Below are 19040 nucleotides of genomic sequence, written 5' to 3'. Positions count from 1 at the left end.
TTATACAGGATGATTTTACAGTTAAGCAGGCTGAAGAAGATGCTGATGAGTTGATTGTCAGTACTGCGATTTCCTTGTGTTCATCATATGACGCTGTTTTCATTATTGGCGAAGACGTTGACCTCCTAGTTCTGCTGATAGCATTAGCACCACCCAAAAGTAGTATATATCTTCGCAAACCTGGGAGAGGCAAAACTTTTGAAAGACTGTATTCCGCGAATAGTGTGAAATACAAAGTGGCGGCTGAGAATATTCTGTTTCTTCATGCCTTTAGCGGCCGCGATACAACATCGTCCTTCTTCAACCAAGGAAAAACAAAATTTTGTTTGCTTGTGCAAAACGACACAAGACTCAATGCCATGATAGGAATCTTCAAACAACATGATGCAACACCAGAAGACATAGCAGTTGCAGGAACACGCTTTCTTGTTGCTTTGTACGTGGGTGACATGGATAAGGAAACCTTGGAAGAAGTCCGCTGCAAACGTTTCGCAAAGTCGACAACAAAAAGCAAATTCAATCTTGCCTCTTTGCCACCAACGAACGACGCTGCACGGTACCATGCATTTAGAACGTACCATCAAGTCCAAAAATGGTATGGAATCCAAAATAATCCAGAAAACTGGAGCTGGAAACGTGACACCAACGGGCTTGTTCCAGTGAGAATGACAAAGAAACCAGCACCCAAGACTTTATTAAAATTTATTTCATGCAATTGTAAAAAAGGATGCGGCGTTGCATGTAGCTGAAAGCTGGATTGAAGTGTTCTATTGAATGTGGGTGCTGTAATGTTCAAACATGCCGAAATTCGCCAGAGGTTCACATCGATGTCGAGGACGAAGAAGAAGAGATTTTGTCAATGGAAGCCCAGAATCTCAGTATCACAGGCAATGAGTTAGATGATGACATTGATGACGAAGTCTGTTATTAAGTAACATAATTTATAGTAACATTATTCATAGTAATGTAACATAATTTCGAAATCTACCATCGCTGGTATATCTGTGGAGTAGACCTACTGGGGATACCACAATAAAAAAATGCGACATGTTCTCTACCTCATGGTGGTGTAGAAATGAGTTAGCAAAATTATTATAATTATGTAATGAATAACCCGAAAAAATTACAAAGTTGGGAATTTCATCATTTTTTGGAAAAATATTCACATTTTCGCCACTGTAACTCGTTACCTATTAGACTTACAAAAAAAAACTCTCTACAAAAAATGTAGGTAATTTAGTTGTCTTTAAGGTTGCGTTCAACAATTTGGTTGTAAAAACGACCACTTCACAATTATTTTGTAAAAACAAATTTTGGTACCTTCAATCCAAGATGGCGGGTCGAGCTCGACCCTCCCAAGGTCGAAAACTTTTTTTTTTCCTTAGAGTCCCAATCTTAACAACATATATCAAAATCGCTACTACCTAACCTTTTGCAAGGTTAAACTCCCCACTGACTGGACTATAAGGTTAGGCCAGCGTTAGTAATGCAAGTGCCTGAAAATTTAATTTTACGACTTCATTACAAAATATCAACTTTTCTCTACTTTATATAAATACAATATGCAAGTATTATAAATACATACGTTTCGGAAAAAAATCTCAAAATTATAGAATGATGAAAACACTATCAAAATCCATTGCGTAGTTTATTAGAACTAAGCGCACAAACAAACAAACCCGGATAAAGACTTTGTTTTATACAATTTAGTCTAAAAAAATTGTTCAGTTTTATGCTCAATCAACAAAACAATGAAAGTGAATAATATCAGTGTGTAATATATTTATGTGTAATATATATGTTATTTATAGTTAAATAAGTGAAAAATGTAATTTTCTTTTATCTAGAATAAAAATAAAAAAAAAACAATAATTTCATTATATTAACAATCCAACATCAGAAATTCAATTTAACACATAATATAATATCGTGGGACGGGATGGATTGCAGGGAACTAGTTAAATATAGGACTGTAGAATAGATAAAATTATTTGGCTGTTAAGTAAGTATTCAGACATAATTTATTTAAAGATTTCTAAATTATGTTATTAAATACCTTTACCATTTTTATGCACGAAACTAGTTTCTGTCATTTTATTAAAACTATGATCTAAAGAAACAAATGATTTTCAAGTTCAGAAAAAGCCTTACCATTTATACAACATAAGTTTTCTTTCATGTTTTGATGTTTATATTACGTGCTGTTTTTTCCTATAAAGAAATCAGGATAATCATTGCAGCCAACTTTATAAATACCCGAGTAGCTTAAATTATCCTCTTTGGTATTGATTAAAATTTTCCAAGGTTAGTTTAGAAGGAGGATTAATAATAATATTTGTCTAATTTATATAGCGCCGTTTTCATGAGAAATCACCTCAAGGGCGCAAATCAAAGATTCCTAACACATAGGTTAGAACAGACAGTTAGTTTAGACAGTATAACAAGCATCATTTGATGATTAATCAATGTTTATTCCATCTAAAGTTGAATAACTTAATTGGTGAAAAATGATGAGATTTTCAGCCGCTTCAAGTAGGCACCTGTTTAAAGAGATCCATTCAACGTCAGGAAGTGTGTGAAGTAAATCAGGGGAAGGAACAAAGGCTCCGCGGGGTGAACGGGAGAGGCAGGAGGCGGTTTCAGGGGTGGAAGGGAAGAAGGGTGAAAGCTAAAAGCTGCAGAGAGTCGGACAAAGGACCGTAGAGAAGATGTAAGAAAGGATGGGGGATGAACCATAATGGAAATGACTAATAGCCTTGACTAGGAATATAATCTATAGGATTCTCATAAGAGGACAATTGAAAATCTGGTTCGTGAACTGGACTTCTTATTTCGACTAAGCGGTTTAGTTTAGAATGTTATGATAATAATGTTTGCTTAATTCAGCTGAACAGAGTGGAAAATACAATACTCTGTCTGCTATATAAACGCATACATTAGATGAAAAAGTAGTTTACATATCATTACGGTTCCATTCTCCATGTGTGGTGTGGTGGGGGCTTGCCTGCCACAGGGCGACGGCCTGGACGAGAGTGTTTTCCGAGTTTCGGATATGTTTTAATGCATTAATATTGTTAGTTTTATTCGTTATATAAGTCTTTATTAAAGTACAAAACTACATGTTGGTGGAGCCCTCAAATTTTTGGTGTTATTATTTGGGAAAGGACGATTTTATTTTCCTTAAGGTTGTCTTTACAATATTATTTATTACACGTAGTAAAGTGCTTTGAATAGAATATTACGAGAAACAGAAATTTGCAGCCAAAATATACTAGCACAGACCCGTAAAAAACGCGGGATATTATAATTGGTGGATTTGTGAATTTTAAAGTAATTATAAAAAAAATTGGCTGTCAAAAGAAGATATGTTAATTATTTACCTTTCGAATATTAGTCAACTTGAAAAATTACTACATCTTTCCAATGACATTATAAAAATATAAGACACGTTGTGTTCATACTAATCAAACAAAAATGTAGCACCGCTCATGAAAAGTATAGTCTTTTGTATTTCTTTGGCATTCACTATGTAACAATTTCTAGACATTTGAGTCCAAATTGAGAACGTCTTCTCTCGCGTTAATCGCTTAATCAAATTAAAAATTCCTGCAATTAATATCTTTTGAAATATAATTTTGCCGTTCTGGGGTAGAAAGGATCTAAGAATTCTTTGCGTTGTTTTTGACCTTAGGGTGAAACTCCAAACCCAATGACAACTGCGTCGGAGTGATAGCGGCCTTTCAACACTCCCCACCACCACCCTTTTATCACTGATACCAGAAAACTTGACATCATCAAAAAGGGTGTGGACGACAAGAGAATATAAATTTAAATTTGTTAGCTTTAAAACTGAAACCTTATTCATATAATAGTATTCCAATTCAGTATTTAAAGTATCATTATTACTTATTTTCATTTGTATATATTATGTGCTGTTTATGCAATTATTTATATATTTATTGACACCGTTCATAGAATAAAACGTAATCTATGGTTCCATGATAACTCAACACAGTGACAATTCAACACACTTTTTAAAAGTTATATAAAGTCATTAGAAACGATGAATTTTTTTTAAACCTAACCTAACCTAACCTACTTAATCCAGTTAATAAAGTTTTTGTTTCATCACTTCCCATAACTTTATATAACCTTTTAAAGATGTGATGATTTATCCGGTCACCACTTACCTTACCCCGTTTAAACTTACGTATTGTTACTATTCTGTAAAAGTTCACTATTAAAATTCATAATGTATAAAAATAAATAATTTTCCCTAAAAGGTAGATTTGAATTGAATGAGAATAACATTTGTATAAAGATAACCATCAAGAAAACTAAATAGATCCGCACATAGACATCGGGGGAACTTAGAGAATGTACTTTATGTTCGTAGTTTACTTGGGTTAAGTACAGATCTTAGAAAAAAGATAATCAGATGAATAAAATTTAAAGAAGGCGATAATTTGAATTAGCTCTAGGACAACTAGACTATTCAAATCTGATGACCAGGATTTTGTCATTTCAATCAACGCGCATGTCTTTGATTCCGAATGTTAATCTTTCACCGGGTGAAATCATTCTGGAGACTAGGGAGAGAAGAAATAGGTTTGAAAGAATAAATATTAGGAAAAAAATTGTAATCACCTTCCTATAAACATATCAATTCCACTGGAAATGTATGTGTAATTGCATTTACATCAAATTTAAAATGAATTCAATAGGATTATCTGGCACCTGTCATGATCAAAGGCAGGCGTAATCTCCTGAGAAGCTCCACTTTACTAAGCGGCGCTTAGAACAATCGTTTCCTGCTGAAACAACCCAGAAACGGAGGCAGTCAGGCGGGAGTGGAGGTTGTAGTATAACTGGAAATATCGCCTGGAAGGGGGGCAAGATTTCACTTGTCTCGATTGGAATCTAAACTCTTCATAATAATTACAAACCACGACACAACAGAAGTAGTTTTGTGACTCATTGCAGTGTTGTTTCAATTGTTCTGAAACGTAATTATTACAATGATATGTCGTTCGGCATGCAATAACGCATAAAAGCGACATGATCCATTGTGTTCAGAAAAGAGAAAAAAAACAACGCATACGCGCTATTGTCCTCGAAAATCACATAAGCGGTGTTTCTTTATATGTGTTATACATAAGCATAAACATTTTTCAAGTTTTCGCTATCATTTGCATGTAAAACACGAAGAAAGTGATTACGAATCGAATGGTGCACACTTATCACTTTTAGAAAAATCATTTCATATTCGGTAATATTATCTTTTTTTAAATATTGAAGACAAAATTAGTGATTTCTAAACGAAAATCTATTTTCTAAGATTTTCGTTTAGAAATCACTAATTTTGTCTTCAATATTTGAATATTACAATTTGAGGTTTTACTCAATAAAGTTATTCCGAAAAATAAATATCTTTTTTTAGTTTATTTTATTTTTATTTTATTTTTTTATTCTTTTTTTATTTTTTTTTTATACATCCAGTTAGCAACAAGAGATAATGTGTTAATTATTAATTAATAATTAACAAATGAATACGTTTTCTTACTTTTATTAGGTTTTAATGAACAATTTAAATAGATTCTAATATTATAACATCGTTGAAAAAAAAATTACTCTATTGTACAATTTTTCAACTTGGCAAGAATGTCAAAAATGAAATTTTAATAATTTCACCGTTTAATTGGGTTTCTGTAATAGTGTATTTTTCTGGGTCAAAAATAAGTACAGGAAAAAAGGAAAAAATCAGGCATTTCTGATTTTCAAAAAACAATGTTTACCACAGTGAACAAATGTCAATAGTTCAAATTGTCACTACTGCGAACAATGCTAAATGTAGGATGTCAAATTTGATTTAAATGGAAAACACTACGCAGGTATGAGTTACTGATAATTACAAAATTGCCAATGTAACATCTTTTATTTTTAATGAAAGAATAATTAATGATTTCTCGGTTTTTCCGAATAAAATCATAGTTCAAACCAGAAATCGCAGCTCTTACAATATAATATAATTAAATATATATATATATATATATATATATATATATATATATATATATATATATATATATATATATATATATATATATTTTAAATGAATAAATCATTATATTAAATAAATTACGTAATTTTCGAACCCCCCCTTGTTCGGTTTATCCCTAATAATGATTTGTTTCCTATTCATTGCTTTTCTTTCTTTATGCAGGATCATTTTCGTGTTTTCGGGCGGTTCATTCTAATTTTTCCTGCGATTGTCTTACTTTGTAGTATCTATCAGAATCATCAATCAGAATCATCTATCAGAATCATCTATCAGAATCATCTATCAGAATCATCTATCAGAATCATCTATCAGAGTCATCTATCAGAATCATCTAATTATTATTGGTAAATAGTAAAAATTTCCGAATTTGTTGATAAAGCTTTAGCGGCATTATATTCGCTCTTTGAAAATAGTAAAATCTATAACTATGAGTCGAAATTTGGAGGCATTTTAACAATACCGAAAATCACAAAACATGTGTTCAATCAATTGAATTGATTATCCAATGCGAAGTAAAATCATTGTTTGTCCTATTATATCTGCTATTATATAGGGTGAAAAATGCTTAAAACCACTTTGAAAAAATATCACCACCAGGCACATCAATTAGATTTCATTCAATAGTAGTTACATGGCAAAATTTATCCCTTTTCCATTTGTAATTTAGCTCACACATGTTCATTTTCTTTGGCCTTTTTGCAGCCGAAGCAATCTACTTCCTGGACCTAGTTTTATTTGCTGATGCTATAACTGATATTGGTGTTTTAGCCTGAGATAGGAAGGATGGAAGGGATGATACAGATCACAGGGTAGAAATATTATTATTGAGCTATGGACCTTGGGAAAATTTCCTATACAATTGTTTTCAGTGGAATGTCTTTAGCTTGACGTTTCATCACTAGGATCATCATCAGAGTCGGAACTGCTGAGTAGGTGGAAATGTTCTATAAAACAGTCAAGAGAAGGTTAGCCGAAGAGAGGGGTCATTTTCATTGTCAACGTAAAATATATCCCCTGTTTTCGATTGCACATGTGCTCTTGGTACAAAGGCTAATATTTTCGTTGCCTCTCGTTGTTATCTACCGTTTTAAAATGTTTACTTTTATGAACAAACAACTTTATAAATGGTAAGTTTTTAGATTCTCACGGCCAAAAGCATTTTTATTGTTTGTTTTTGGGGTGTTATGTCGTGTTGCGCTAACTCCTTCTTTAGCCGACGTTTCGGACAGCGTTGCAGTGTCCATCATCAGGGCAGATCCGGTAGATCATCATCTTCGGATCTACCGGATCTGCCCTGATGATGGACACTGCAACGCTGTCCGAAACGTCGGCTAAAGAAGGAGTTAGCGCAACACGGCATAACACCCCAAAAACAAACAATAAAAAAAACTTTATAAATTATTTTAAGTACCAACATGAACATACGAAACAAAACTCATTTAAAAAGACAAAAGAATACCTTGCTAAGTATATATGACCTGCGGTGAGCCAACATTTCACATTGGCAATGATAGATAAAACAGTTGTTACTACTATTGAATTAATTTATTTATCCACAAAAATATCTTGAAGAATTTTTTTAAATTATGGGTCATGTAATCGCAAGGCGAATCATGAATGGACTGTAAAATTAATTGTGAACTTGAAGTTGACACAACGATGGTTAGAGATGGTGAACAGGAGGGAGTAAGGAAGGAATCCGACTTACCCCTTTGATGTTCGTCAACGATGTTGATGTTGGTTCACTCACAGGAGATGATCACACGCAACTTCCACAACATCTGGGTTGGGTAAGAAACACACTGATGGAACCGAATATGTTCACGGCACAGTATTCTACCCCGAGTTGATATCAATAATAGCACTGATCATAAAGAGATGTTCCTCAAACCGGCTTCATCAATAAACTGATTTGACAGTTAAGTTTATTGTTGTAAATGTCACACAAACGTGGGTATTGTCGGATAATGACAGGTACTTGTAGGTAATAGGATGGGAAAATATCAAGGACAATTTTAAAGGAAGATTGTTGCGTCAACAGGTCATGTTAGGTTTAGTAATTTAAAAAAAATTTACGCATGCCCAGTATCATGTGCAAGCAGACGAAAAAGCGTTTGAAGGCAAATGAGTTATTACTTTCGTAATCGATAAAAAAAATTGCAAATCAAGAGTGAAAGAAAATCAAAAAAACTAAATTGAAATTCAAAATATAATTTTTTTCCCAATCACAACTGCCTTTGAGCTTTCAGTTAGTTGGTGATTTTACAGGGCATAAACTAATCGTAGACAATTGTTACCTAATGAAATATTCATATCTTATCAAACAATTAGCATTTATAATAGATTCGTGTGTGCGCACGTTTACAGGTAGCGGGGGGACTAATTGAACACAATCATCGTCGAGTGATTGTCCCGCAGCGGCTCATTAGATCTGGTCTCGGCGCAGCGAGACGTGTTTCTAGCGATGAAATAATGCAACTTAGTAGAAATGATCCCACTTTTCAAACAGGGGTGAATTTTTATAGAGCGGACATAATTTTTTATCACATACTCCGTGGAAAAGTAAGAGAAATTATTCAACTATCCTAGACCACCATGATTTTCACAACGAAGTATAATATAAAAGTAGAGTGTCCGGAGAAAAAGTGACTAACTTCGGGCCGTGATTCTACATATGAAATACAAATGAGTTTTTAGAAATGTCTTGTTTTTTTTTCCATAGAAAAGTATTTTTCCATAAAATAATATATATTTTTTCAACAAATAATTCAGCTTTTTTACCAGAAAACTACATTAAAACGTTGGAATTTCGAAAAAAGTTTTTTATCTTTATTACTTCTACTATAATCTAGAATCACCTCCCAGAAGTTAGTGCACTTAACCCCCGGACACCTATACTAGTAAGCATCCAGTGACACCCACATAACTAATTAATATTATTGTATCTAAATAAACAAATAAATGTTGTTTTACGGAAATCATTTTGTTGATAATCATAACTACCATAATGCTGAAAATCACTTCCACACATCAGATCTCGTCAGATTCTTTTCAACTCTTTGTCGATGACAATGCATTCTATCAACTGTTGGTATCAGTCACACACACACATAGGAGGATATAAAACATGATTCCTCTGAAATCGGATGGCATTACAGTAGTTAATATACGAGATTAATATCTTTTTTGTTATTTGTTTTTGGGGTATTATGCCGTGTTGCGCTAACTCCTTCTTTAGCCAACGTTTCGGACAGCATTGCAGTGTCCATCATCAGGGCAGATGTCTTATTTTTTCTAGATTTCAAAATAAGACATCTGCCCTGATGATGGACACTGCAATGCTGTCCAAAACGTTGGCTAAAGAAGGAGTTAGCGCAACACGGCATAATACCCCAAAAACAAATAACAAAAATACTTTTGGCCGTGAAAATCTTAAATCATATTTGAGATTAATATCGGTCCTACAAAATAGGTACATACAAGTATAAAATGAAGTATAAAAAAACTCTTTCAATAGAGAGGCAGGAGACACAAGAGTCGCAAAGAGAGACACATGTGATGCGTAATATTATAATAAGCTCAACACAGAATAAAATTTTTGATAAATAACACTACAATTTTTCTTCTTTTTTTTTCTTCTTTCTTTCTTACTTCAGCACATTATATTTTTTTATTATACTATAGACAATACATTTGAGTCAAAGGGCTAAAATATACGAAATTATTTTGAAATTTATAAAGATGAAACATGCTATAGCATTTTAAATAATAGATTTTGGAAACATTCATTTCAATATGTCAAGTCATAATTCTGTATCGATCTATGTATTAAAAGAGAGTGACTGAGAGTGTTCAACTATATTTACGCATTAGAGTATCGTTGTTCCACTCTCCAGTTACTGAAGTCAAAACGGAGACTTTTGTTACTTTCACAGGCACTGAATTTCTCTTTGATACCCTGATGATGACCGAACCGTCCGAAATATTGACTTGACCACTGCACTTACTAAGCACTTAAGCAGCTTAGGTATTCGCGATAAGTCTGTCATCAAATCCATTTACCTCAAATATAAGCTTACCTTCACATAGCCATGTGTCGTATGCATACATAGCATACCTGACATAGGATTGTCCCTAACGTAATTGAGTGCAGTAGTCACCCTAATCATGTCTATGTTAATCAATACCATGAGTCCAGCGCCCCGGCAACGCAGCATTGAACATGTCCCAAGTGAGATTTCAATGGTCACCCTACGCTATTAGTGATACAAATTATGAAATTTGTATTAATTAGTACGGGCGGCAATTAATCTTACATGAATCAATCCTTAAAAAACATATGAAAAATCCGGTTATTTTGCAATATACCTTCACTCACTAAAGGCCAAGAAATGCGAAATAAAGATTTTTTTAAATAAACAAGTCATTAACATATACATGTTAATGACTTTATCATGTATTATGTATTTTTATACATAGATCCTTTATTAATATACAATCAACCGTAATGAGATTCGTTATGTTTCTTCACACAAAGCGATATTTTCTTAAGTTTTACCACTGAAAGCACTAAACGAATTCTTTCCTTCACATAATATACAAGTGTTCCTTTTTCATAGAGAGTAAACATCAGACTTAAATGTTTTAGCATAAGCGGCAAACACATATTTTTCAGTCTTAGTGTTTAGATAAATTTTTGGAATTTCTTCCATCTTTTGGCATTCAAATTCAATGGTTGCAATTCAAAGATTGAACAAGGCGGGCGATTTACAAAAAATAAAATCTCCAAAAATTCAAGTTCGAAATGTAGTGTATACAGATTCACCAGTTTCCCGCTTGTACTACGAATTTCCGGACAACACGTATAATAGTAATAGGTAGGTAAATAAATGTTTTTATTATAAATTATGATGAGCCACAAAGTGAATGCTTTTTACAATTACGAAATGTTTTTGAATTGCAAAAAACAATTGACTGGGCTCTAAACAAATTGATTTGCTGCTATTTGTATCGCATATTTAATGTAATTTAGATCAACTAAACAATAACATGCAGTTCACACTGACAGATACAGAGTTGCAACTGCCCGAAGCCAGTAGGACAGTGACTATATTAACACTGAGGACAAGGAGAAGGAGTTGTATAGAGTATGGTGAGGATGTAACTAGTGTGACAATAGATGTTGTTAACACATCTTGTCCGCAGCTAGCTCAGAATAATACTTAAATATATTGCTGTTCTTATACTTACCAATTCGTATATTCTGCCTTCTCGCCAATTCGTGTCGCTTGGATGGGGACAAGGGAGGTGAATTTAATTAATAACATCTATTAATTATGAGTCTCTATTATAATTAGGTTTGTCAAGTGTTAATACTAAATCTAAATTAATACTTAGATCTACTTACATCTATAACTTAACTAGTTGTCATATGGTTCGGATCACTTCTTCACTATTCGCATTGTCATTGTTCACTGTAGCTACACTGTTGTCACTGAGTTGATTCTGTTCGATGGCCTTAGTAAGGCCGAAGTCCTAGGTGGCAGCCTCTGCAGTTCTGCAGCTCAGGCCCTCCCGGCCGCGTCTGATCACCGCACTTTCTTCGTCTCCCGCCCAACATTACGTCGCCGGGCGGAGGATAACACTTGAAAATCACTTTCTCTGACTTGACTGTAACTTCTTCATCCACCGCCCAGCATCACACCGCTGGGCGGGGAGCGCGTACTTCACCACCACTCCTGTCTCGGTCTCCTCTCTCTCCCGCCTCGATCTTGACTGTCTTTCTTTCTTGGGCTCGTAGGACCTGTCGCCCTACCCCGCACTTCTCACTTCTTTCTTTACAACCCCCGTCTGTCAACACTTTCTTTGTCTCTGGGCGCACACTGCGGGACATACTTAGTTTAACGTTCAAATTTATTTGTGACGAAATTTGATTCGTCACACTAGCTATTCAGATCTAGTCACCAAACACCGCACAAGCCATTTTCATTTTCAGAATGGGGGCTTTTTATCGGGGCGATATCCGGAGTTTCTACCACTTTGGTATAAGCACAAATTTAAAAACCAATAAATCAATTATACTGATCATGATTTTTGGCTAATCGTCAAACAGACCGTGTGTAAGTAAGCAAGGATCAGGCTTCGCTGTTACCATGGCAAACACCGGAAGCGGAGGATGTAATGGGGATGAGGGATGTTAAATCCTAATTATGATATGTACATTGTACAAGCGGTAGATTTGCACGGAATAATGAACTGACCGCTTCATTGACTCTGCCGCAGTGATTTGCGTACAATTGTATGAATTATGTATTCCATCAGGGCCGGCCTTATGCGGACGCAATTTGAGCAGTCCGCTCCGATTGTCAAGGCGCCGATAATATCTAACACCTAACAGTCCTAACATATCGCCCTTGAGAGTATTTTTCACAAAAACGGCGCTACAAAAATATAAAAATAATCCAAATATTATTGATTACAGTGACCACCTTTCTAGTTGACTGGGTTTGACAAGGGGTGTCAAATTTTTACTACCGTCCGATGCGGTTTTGCTCAGGACCGGCCCTGATCCAATTATGACATTATGACAATTGAGTGAGATTAATCCCTTAGTATCTTTGTGCTTTTTAATACACAGTACATAGATAGCAGTAGTCTTTTTGTGCCCTTTATGGCACAAACTGAGATGAACTCGGACGGATATGATTTAAGCAGTGTTAAAAAAAGAAACGCCACGCTTTGTATTTTCATTTAACAGATTTCCTTAGACACTTCCAAATAATTCTAATATATTTAAAAAAAGACACCAACCGCCATTGCTTGTATTTTTGCGAAAGATTTGTAAATGTTTTTGATGTTTTAATAATTATTTTAAAATGTAACGAAAATAATTAAGTTACGGTAAAATTTATAATTCTTTTGTGTAATTGCATAAAATACAAAAGCATTATGTGTAATTATGTAATTTATAATTTTCCCAATAGACAGGTGATTTTTTGTTAAAATTTTACATGAACGATGAAAAAAATTTTCAAGTATTTTTATTTTCAGGTAGAGTTTCTCGAGGCATACTGTGACCCGCATGACTCGCGCCGCTCCCGGCCCGACGCGGCGCCCGACTACACTCCGGGCCTGCTCGACTCTGCGAGCCAGGACCGCGCCAGTAGCCAGTACCTCTGCACGGGCCCGCTCGAGTCGCCCACCGGGCCCGGCCAGCCGCCCCTCGAGCACGGCACGTTCCACGCGCAGCAGGGCAGGTCGAGCGGAGAGTACGCTGGCAAAGGGAGGTCGCTAGCTAGCGGAGAATTTCCGACGCAGGAAAAGTCGAGCGGGGAATATCCTGGACAGGTTAGAATCGCTTTCTTCTAAATTTTTAACATTGATGTTATAAAGTACAGTCTGTTTAGAGAAGTAATAAAGTACAGTCTGTTTGTCTGTTCCCCGTTTCCGTGAAAAATCACCTCAAGGGCGCTGTGCAAATAATAAATTTAAGCATAAGTATAATAAATATAACTGGCTTACAAATAAGATTAAAATTTAAAAAAAAAAAACTAGTGACTTACTTCTATGACATATCTTGTGACTTACGACTAGGGCTTATGACTACTGACTTAAAACTAGTGATTTACATCTTGTGATATGGTCCAAGAGATTATTTTTAATATCACCATCAAACGGTGTTTTAGTAAAATGTGGTAATTCCTGAAGGGAGATGACCACTGCACCTCAAATTCTACGATAATTTAATATCTGAACTAACACTGAGCCAAATAATTGTAAAGAAAACATTTTGGTTGTTGTTATTATTATTATGATTATTACAGGGAAGGTCGAGCGGAGAATACCGAGGACAAGGAAGATCTAGCGGAGAATACGCGAGGAAAGGGAGGTCGCTAGCAAGCGGCGAGTTCCCTTCCCAAGGCCGGTCGAGCGGAGAGTATCGCGGCCACGGAAGGTCGAGCTGTGAATACCCCGGGAGATCGTTGGCCAGCGGCGAGTTCCCGTGCCAGGGCAGACCGGGCGGAGAGTTCCCGGGGCAAGAGGCGCAACTGCGGCCGGGCGAGGAGAGCTTCCTATTGTCGCCGGGACAGGGCCGGGCCACTCCCCCGGAGCCCGCGCCCTCCCACCTCAACAGGAGATATCAGCATCCTTACACCACTGGTAAGTTATAAGCACAAACTTAGCAGATTAACTTTGAGTGGTGGAAGAACTAACGAACAATATATTTTTAATAACCTTCAGCAAAAGATCATCATTCATAAAACGGCTTCAGGTTTTTTGGCCAGAAATGAATTTACAAGTTCTTCTAACTACCCTTAATCACGTCCCTTCTTCAATTAAGTTTATATCGGTTGGTGATTTGAGGGGGACCATCGAATAAAAAGAAGGATTTAATAACCAAATAAAATGGGTTACCATGAAGCTTACAGTGAATTTCACCAATAGGCAGAAACTTTGTCAGCTTGTTTGCTTCTAAACATTAAACCAGAATATTTCTTTTTTATGATTAACTTTTCAAAACTTAACGTTAATTTTTAAAATATATATAAAGGAATATATGTTTCAATGCAATTGTAATTTTATATGTGAATTAAAATTAAAGAATAAATACGCAAGCTCATGTTAATTATGGGGGCACCCATAACTAATCTTAATGTGTGGTGTAACCTTCTTATAATATTTAATAAATTAAAATAATATTTCAACATTAACAACTATCAGTGAAATTGTGAAAATATTAAGACACCGAAAATAAAAAGATAACTGTCACAGCAAAGACTCGAACCCCGATCCTTCAGTATTATAGGGATTAAACACTTTACCAATAATTGAGCAACTGAAAACTTATTAAATTCGGTCACTTTTATTGATCTCATATTTCAATTTAACGATATTATTTACATTCTCAATTATTTTCCCATGTTTTTTATAGACCGCCATCTTTTGAATGGTTGCAAAGTTTTTACCAGAATATATTTGTAACTACACAATATACCTGTCCGATTTTTATTCACATAGAAAAAAATCACTTCTTTACAAGTATAAGTAAGTATAATATATGTAGAGAATAGGAAATTTTTAGTATATAAAAGTTTATATGTTTTTTTATTAAAGTTTATAAACCGCATTAAAAAAATTTATTCAACTAAATATTTATAATTTGAATAATATTGATTACCAGCCAAGTTCAATCGTAAGAACTTAAAATCAAGGAAACTGTATGATTTACAGAAGGACAATGAATGTGATGTGTTGCGGTAGAATTAATACAATATAAACCCCAAATATATCGTATTCAATAAAATATTTTTAAAATTATTGAGTTGGTAACATATTTTCTATATATTTATATCTATGTAAGGAAGAGTGTCCCGGTGTGGGTTTGTTTTAAATTTTCAAAATAGAAGTATAAAACCACCACATCTTTTATCACTATTTAAATATAATTTTAATACTTCTTGACGAAATTTGGCACACTTGACGTTCAAAAAAAGAGGAAACTTTTTCATTGGATTTGGTAAAATTCTGTGTAAAATTCTCCAAGCAACGCCGGGGACTTCGGCTATATAATAGAAAATAATAACATAGTGATAAGGTATTTATTTCACGTTAAAATATCGATGCACATAGCTTTCCAATTTCCAGCCTTAATAAGTCTTCGTGTTTAGAATTTTTAAGTCCCTTGACTTTAGAAAGCCTAAAACTGGGAACTCGGTAATTGAACTGTCATTCATTTCACTATCTGATTCCGTCCAAGAACTTATTCCGTTTCTCGATTTCTTGACACGAATTTGTAAGATCTTAAAATGGAAAAAAAAACAAACCGTAAGTATGAACAGAGCATTTTTCTGTCATCGGAAAGAATGTGAAAATTCATAAAAAGTTCTTAAAAACTCGCTACTGAAAGATGACCCATGCAAGAACCATAATTTGATTCCAAATATATTTTTATAATATATAATTGACAGAAGTCTGACATTATTTCGAAATTAGAAGGTTGCGCTTTTCTAGTAGTTTTCGTTGAATATTTGTATATACATAGTATAAAATGTTTTTTTGAAATAATGTCATGAAAAAAAATTCTTCACGTTACCAAACTAAAGTGCTTTTCTTGGTAATAAGATCTTTTGTTTTGGCAAATTATGAATCACCCTCGTGATAAAACTTTGATTCCCTCTACTCTTTATAATAATCGAAAACTATACTATATAATATGTATATTTTCCAGAGATGTGCTTTATTTCAAATAAATCCATTTCAAATGGAAATGCAAAATGCAAAATGGGTATTTTCCATTTTGCATTTTAAATGCTTTTCTAAAAACCATTTTGCATTTTGCATTTTAAATGCTTTTCTCAATGCATTTTCCATTTTAAATGCTTTTTTGCAACATTCTTCCTACTATCTCCACTCATCTTTTTTTCATAATCCCCAAATATCAGTCGGTCCTTAACCTCGCTATGAAAGATAATTTACTAATAATGTTAGATGGCAGTTTCTATGTTTTTACGTTGGCAACATTAGTCCCGCGCAAATTTTTTGTGGTCATAATCTGTAGTCGTGGTGTTTTTGGATTTACCATCATGTAATATGTTTGTTCTACATTGATGTCCATTAATGACGAAATTGTTTAAAAATTCTATAATTATTTTAATTGTTTGACCTAAGAAACCATTTTGCATTTTCAATGCATTTTGAAAATAGGTATTTTGCATTTTGCATTTGAAATGCTTTTCTAAAAACCATTTTGCATTTTGCATTTTCAAATGGAAAAGTTTTGACCCATTTCCATTTTGCATTTCAAATGGTTTTGGGTACCCATTTTGCACATCTCTGATATTTTCACCACAACCGCTATCTTTCAAACAGGGAAAATATCAAAGAAGTTGACAAGACATCAGCAAATATTCTAAAACCTAAAAAAATTGTTTGAAAAAATTACTTGTTTGTGTATTGATAACTAAAATTCGCATTGAATGCCAAACAAAATATCGCAAAAACCTCAATTAATTTAATAATACAGTATTTAAGGTGTGATTATTGATTATTAAAGGTACCTACGTGAAATAGAAAAATCAAATCTGGTTAAAGTAAAACAAAATTTATAAAATACAGGTACTTATTTTTAGGTTTATGCTGAAGTGCTCGCTAAATTTTAACTTCGTAGGTCCTTAAATTATCGAGTAAAATTAATTTAATCCCGACCAAAATAAACCTTTTGGTCTTTAAAATATTTAATGTTAGTTGATTATTTAGGACATTCATTAAAATTGTAATAATAATGTTCTGCAGCCAACCGGGATGCCAAATGGTTCCATAATCCCTTGGCAAGTTAGGAGCGTGGGTTTATGGGAGATTCTTGAGCTATAAAAAGCCTTTTACTTCATTGCATTATTGGGCTTTTATGAGCCCTAACACATAGTGACCATCTGATACCAATATTAAACACATTTACTTGATGTTACCTACATAGATTAGTGCTTGAATATAAGAATACGTAAAAATAGTTCAATTTTGGAAAAACATCATTTTGTGAAATCAGAAACTGGTTCAACACAAAAATAATAATTTTTTATTTTTATTATTTTTTTTTAAATTATAAAACAAGGAATATTTTTACGTGGTTTTTTTCATTCCTTTATGTATTTAGGAGCAATACAATGTTTAGTGCATGGTGCAATGCGCAAAAGATGTCAGTGTCCTTTTGAACAAAAAAAAAACAAAATTCTCATTGTTGCAAGCCCATATTTTTGAATTTCCAAAACCTGCCGTTCATCCTGAATTTGGTTTACTTAATTATTATTTTTATTAATTTAACTTAAACTTCTAACGCAAATCCCTGTATATTATTTTATTTATATAGTTAGTTTTAATAGTCAAAATAAATTTCAAAGTTTTAATTAATCTGATCTTCCAAAAACATCGAATCTATGAACGTGGCCCGCGACGTCACCGGTTACCAGTCTCAAGCAGTTTTTTTTACATTAATCCCACACAGTGGGCCTTGAAAACTGAAAACTTAAATATTCAGAATCAGCGTTTGTTGATCCAAATGCATATTTTTAAAGACATAATATAGTTCCTTTCTATTGAACAAGAGTCTCAAATACCTGAAACCAGTGGGACTGGGAATAAAAACATCGCCAATGATTGTGGTATATTGTTAGGCTGACTCGAGGTAGGAGGGAAGGAGATTGTGATGAAGAAGGTAGGAAAGCAAATGGCTATACTCCAATGTTATAGATATATTTAACTCAACAATGTTCCAATATAAGTTCGCTTTAATACATGTTATGACTTCAAATGGAACTGATTCATTTGGTGAAATGTAAACCATTAAAAACCAAACAGAGTTAAGACTCTGGATGTGCAAAATGTAGTTGGTCGATTTATTGTATCTAATGATCAATGATATTTATTAAATGCACTTAGGTATTAAATTTGTGCGTTATTTTATCCGTATTATGTATATAAAAGCCCTACGGGCGTTCAATGAATACATACAAAAATATTATTAATTAGATTAAGATTTGGTCAACTACTCCATTTTAACCAAAATTTTGATTCAGAGCTGTGGTTTTCACCAGGGCGATAATCCACCACTCTGGAACGTGCCACTAATATTTATAAACAATAAATTTAGTTAGTTATGCATTTCATGCTCTTTAACAGATTCATTTTCTAAGAAACCAATTACAATAAAAACATTGAATTTCACAACGCTAAAACCTTACATTTATATTTGCACTGCCGAAGAAATCGAACCCTAACCTCTCGACTTAAAGACAAATAATGCATGCACCATTACGGAACATAAGCCGATTCCAGAAAACAAGAACATAAATATTATTCAGACGCTAAAATGATTGCTAATGTTTTAAATGGTAGGTTATAATGCACAAATAATATATATACATAGATTCTATCAGTCGCGAATGAAAGCCTTTGATATATTTGTAATTCATTGTGACCACCCCTT

At 33.9% G+C, this 19040-nt stretch overlaps 1 protein-coding gene across 1 annotated transcript in view; it reads left to right on the top strand.

The window, feature by feature from the left end:
- The window catches only part of hwt (SH2 domain-containing adapter heavyweight), a 524256-nt gene that overhangs the window by 471654 nt on the left and 33562 nt on the right, over nucleotides 1–19040 (top strand). Inside the window, exons 4-5 of the mRNA XM_089640998.1 lie at nucleotides 13112–13408; nucleotides 13885–14221. Coding sequence (XP_089497124.1) covers nucleotides 13112–13408; nucleotides 13885–14221 — 634 coding nt within the window. The remainder of the gene's footprint in view (nucleotides 1–13111; nucleotides 13409–13884; nucleotides 14222–19040) is intronic.

This window comes from Hesperophylax consimilis, chromosome 2 (genome assembly GCF_061612785.1).
Source record: "Hesperophylax consimilis isolate HC1 chromosome 2, BYU_Hcon_1.0, whole genome shotgun sequence".
Classification (NCBI taxonomy): Eukaryota; Metazoa; Arthropoda; class Insecta; order Trichoptera; family Limnephilidae; genus Hesperophylax; species Hesperophylax consimilis.
This window is presented reverse-complemented; position numbering and strand designations above follow the sequence as displayed.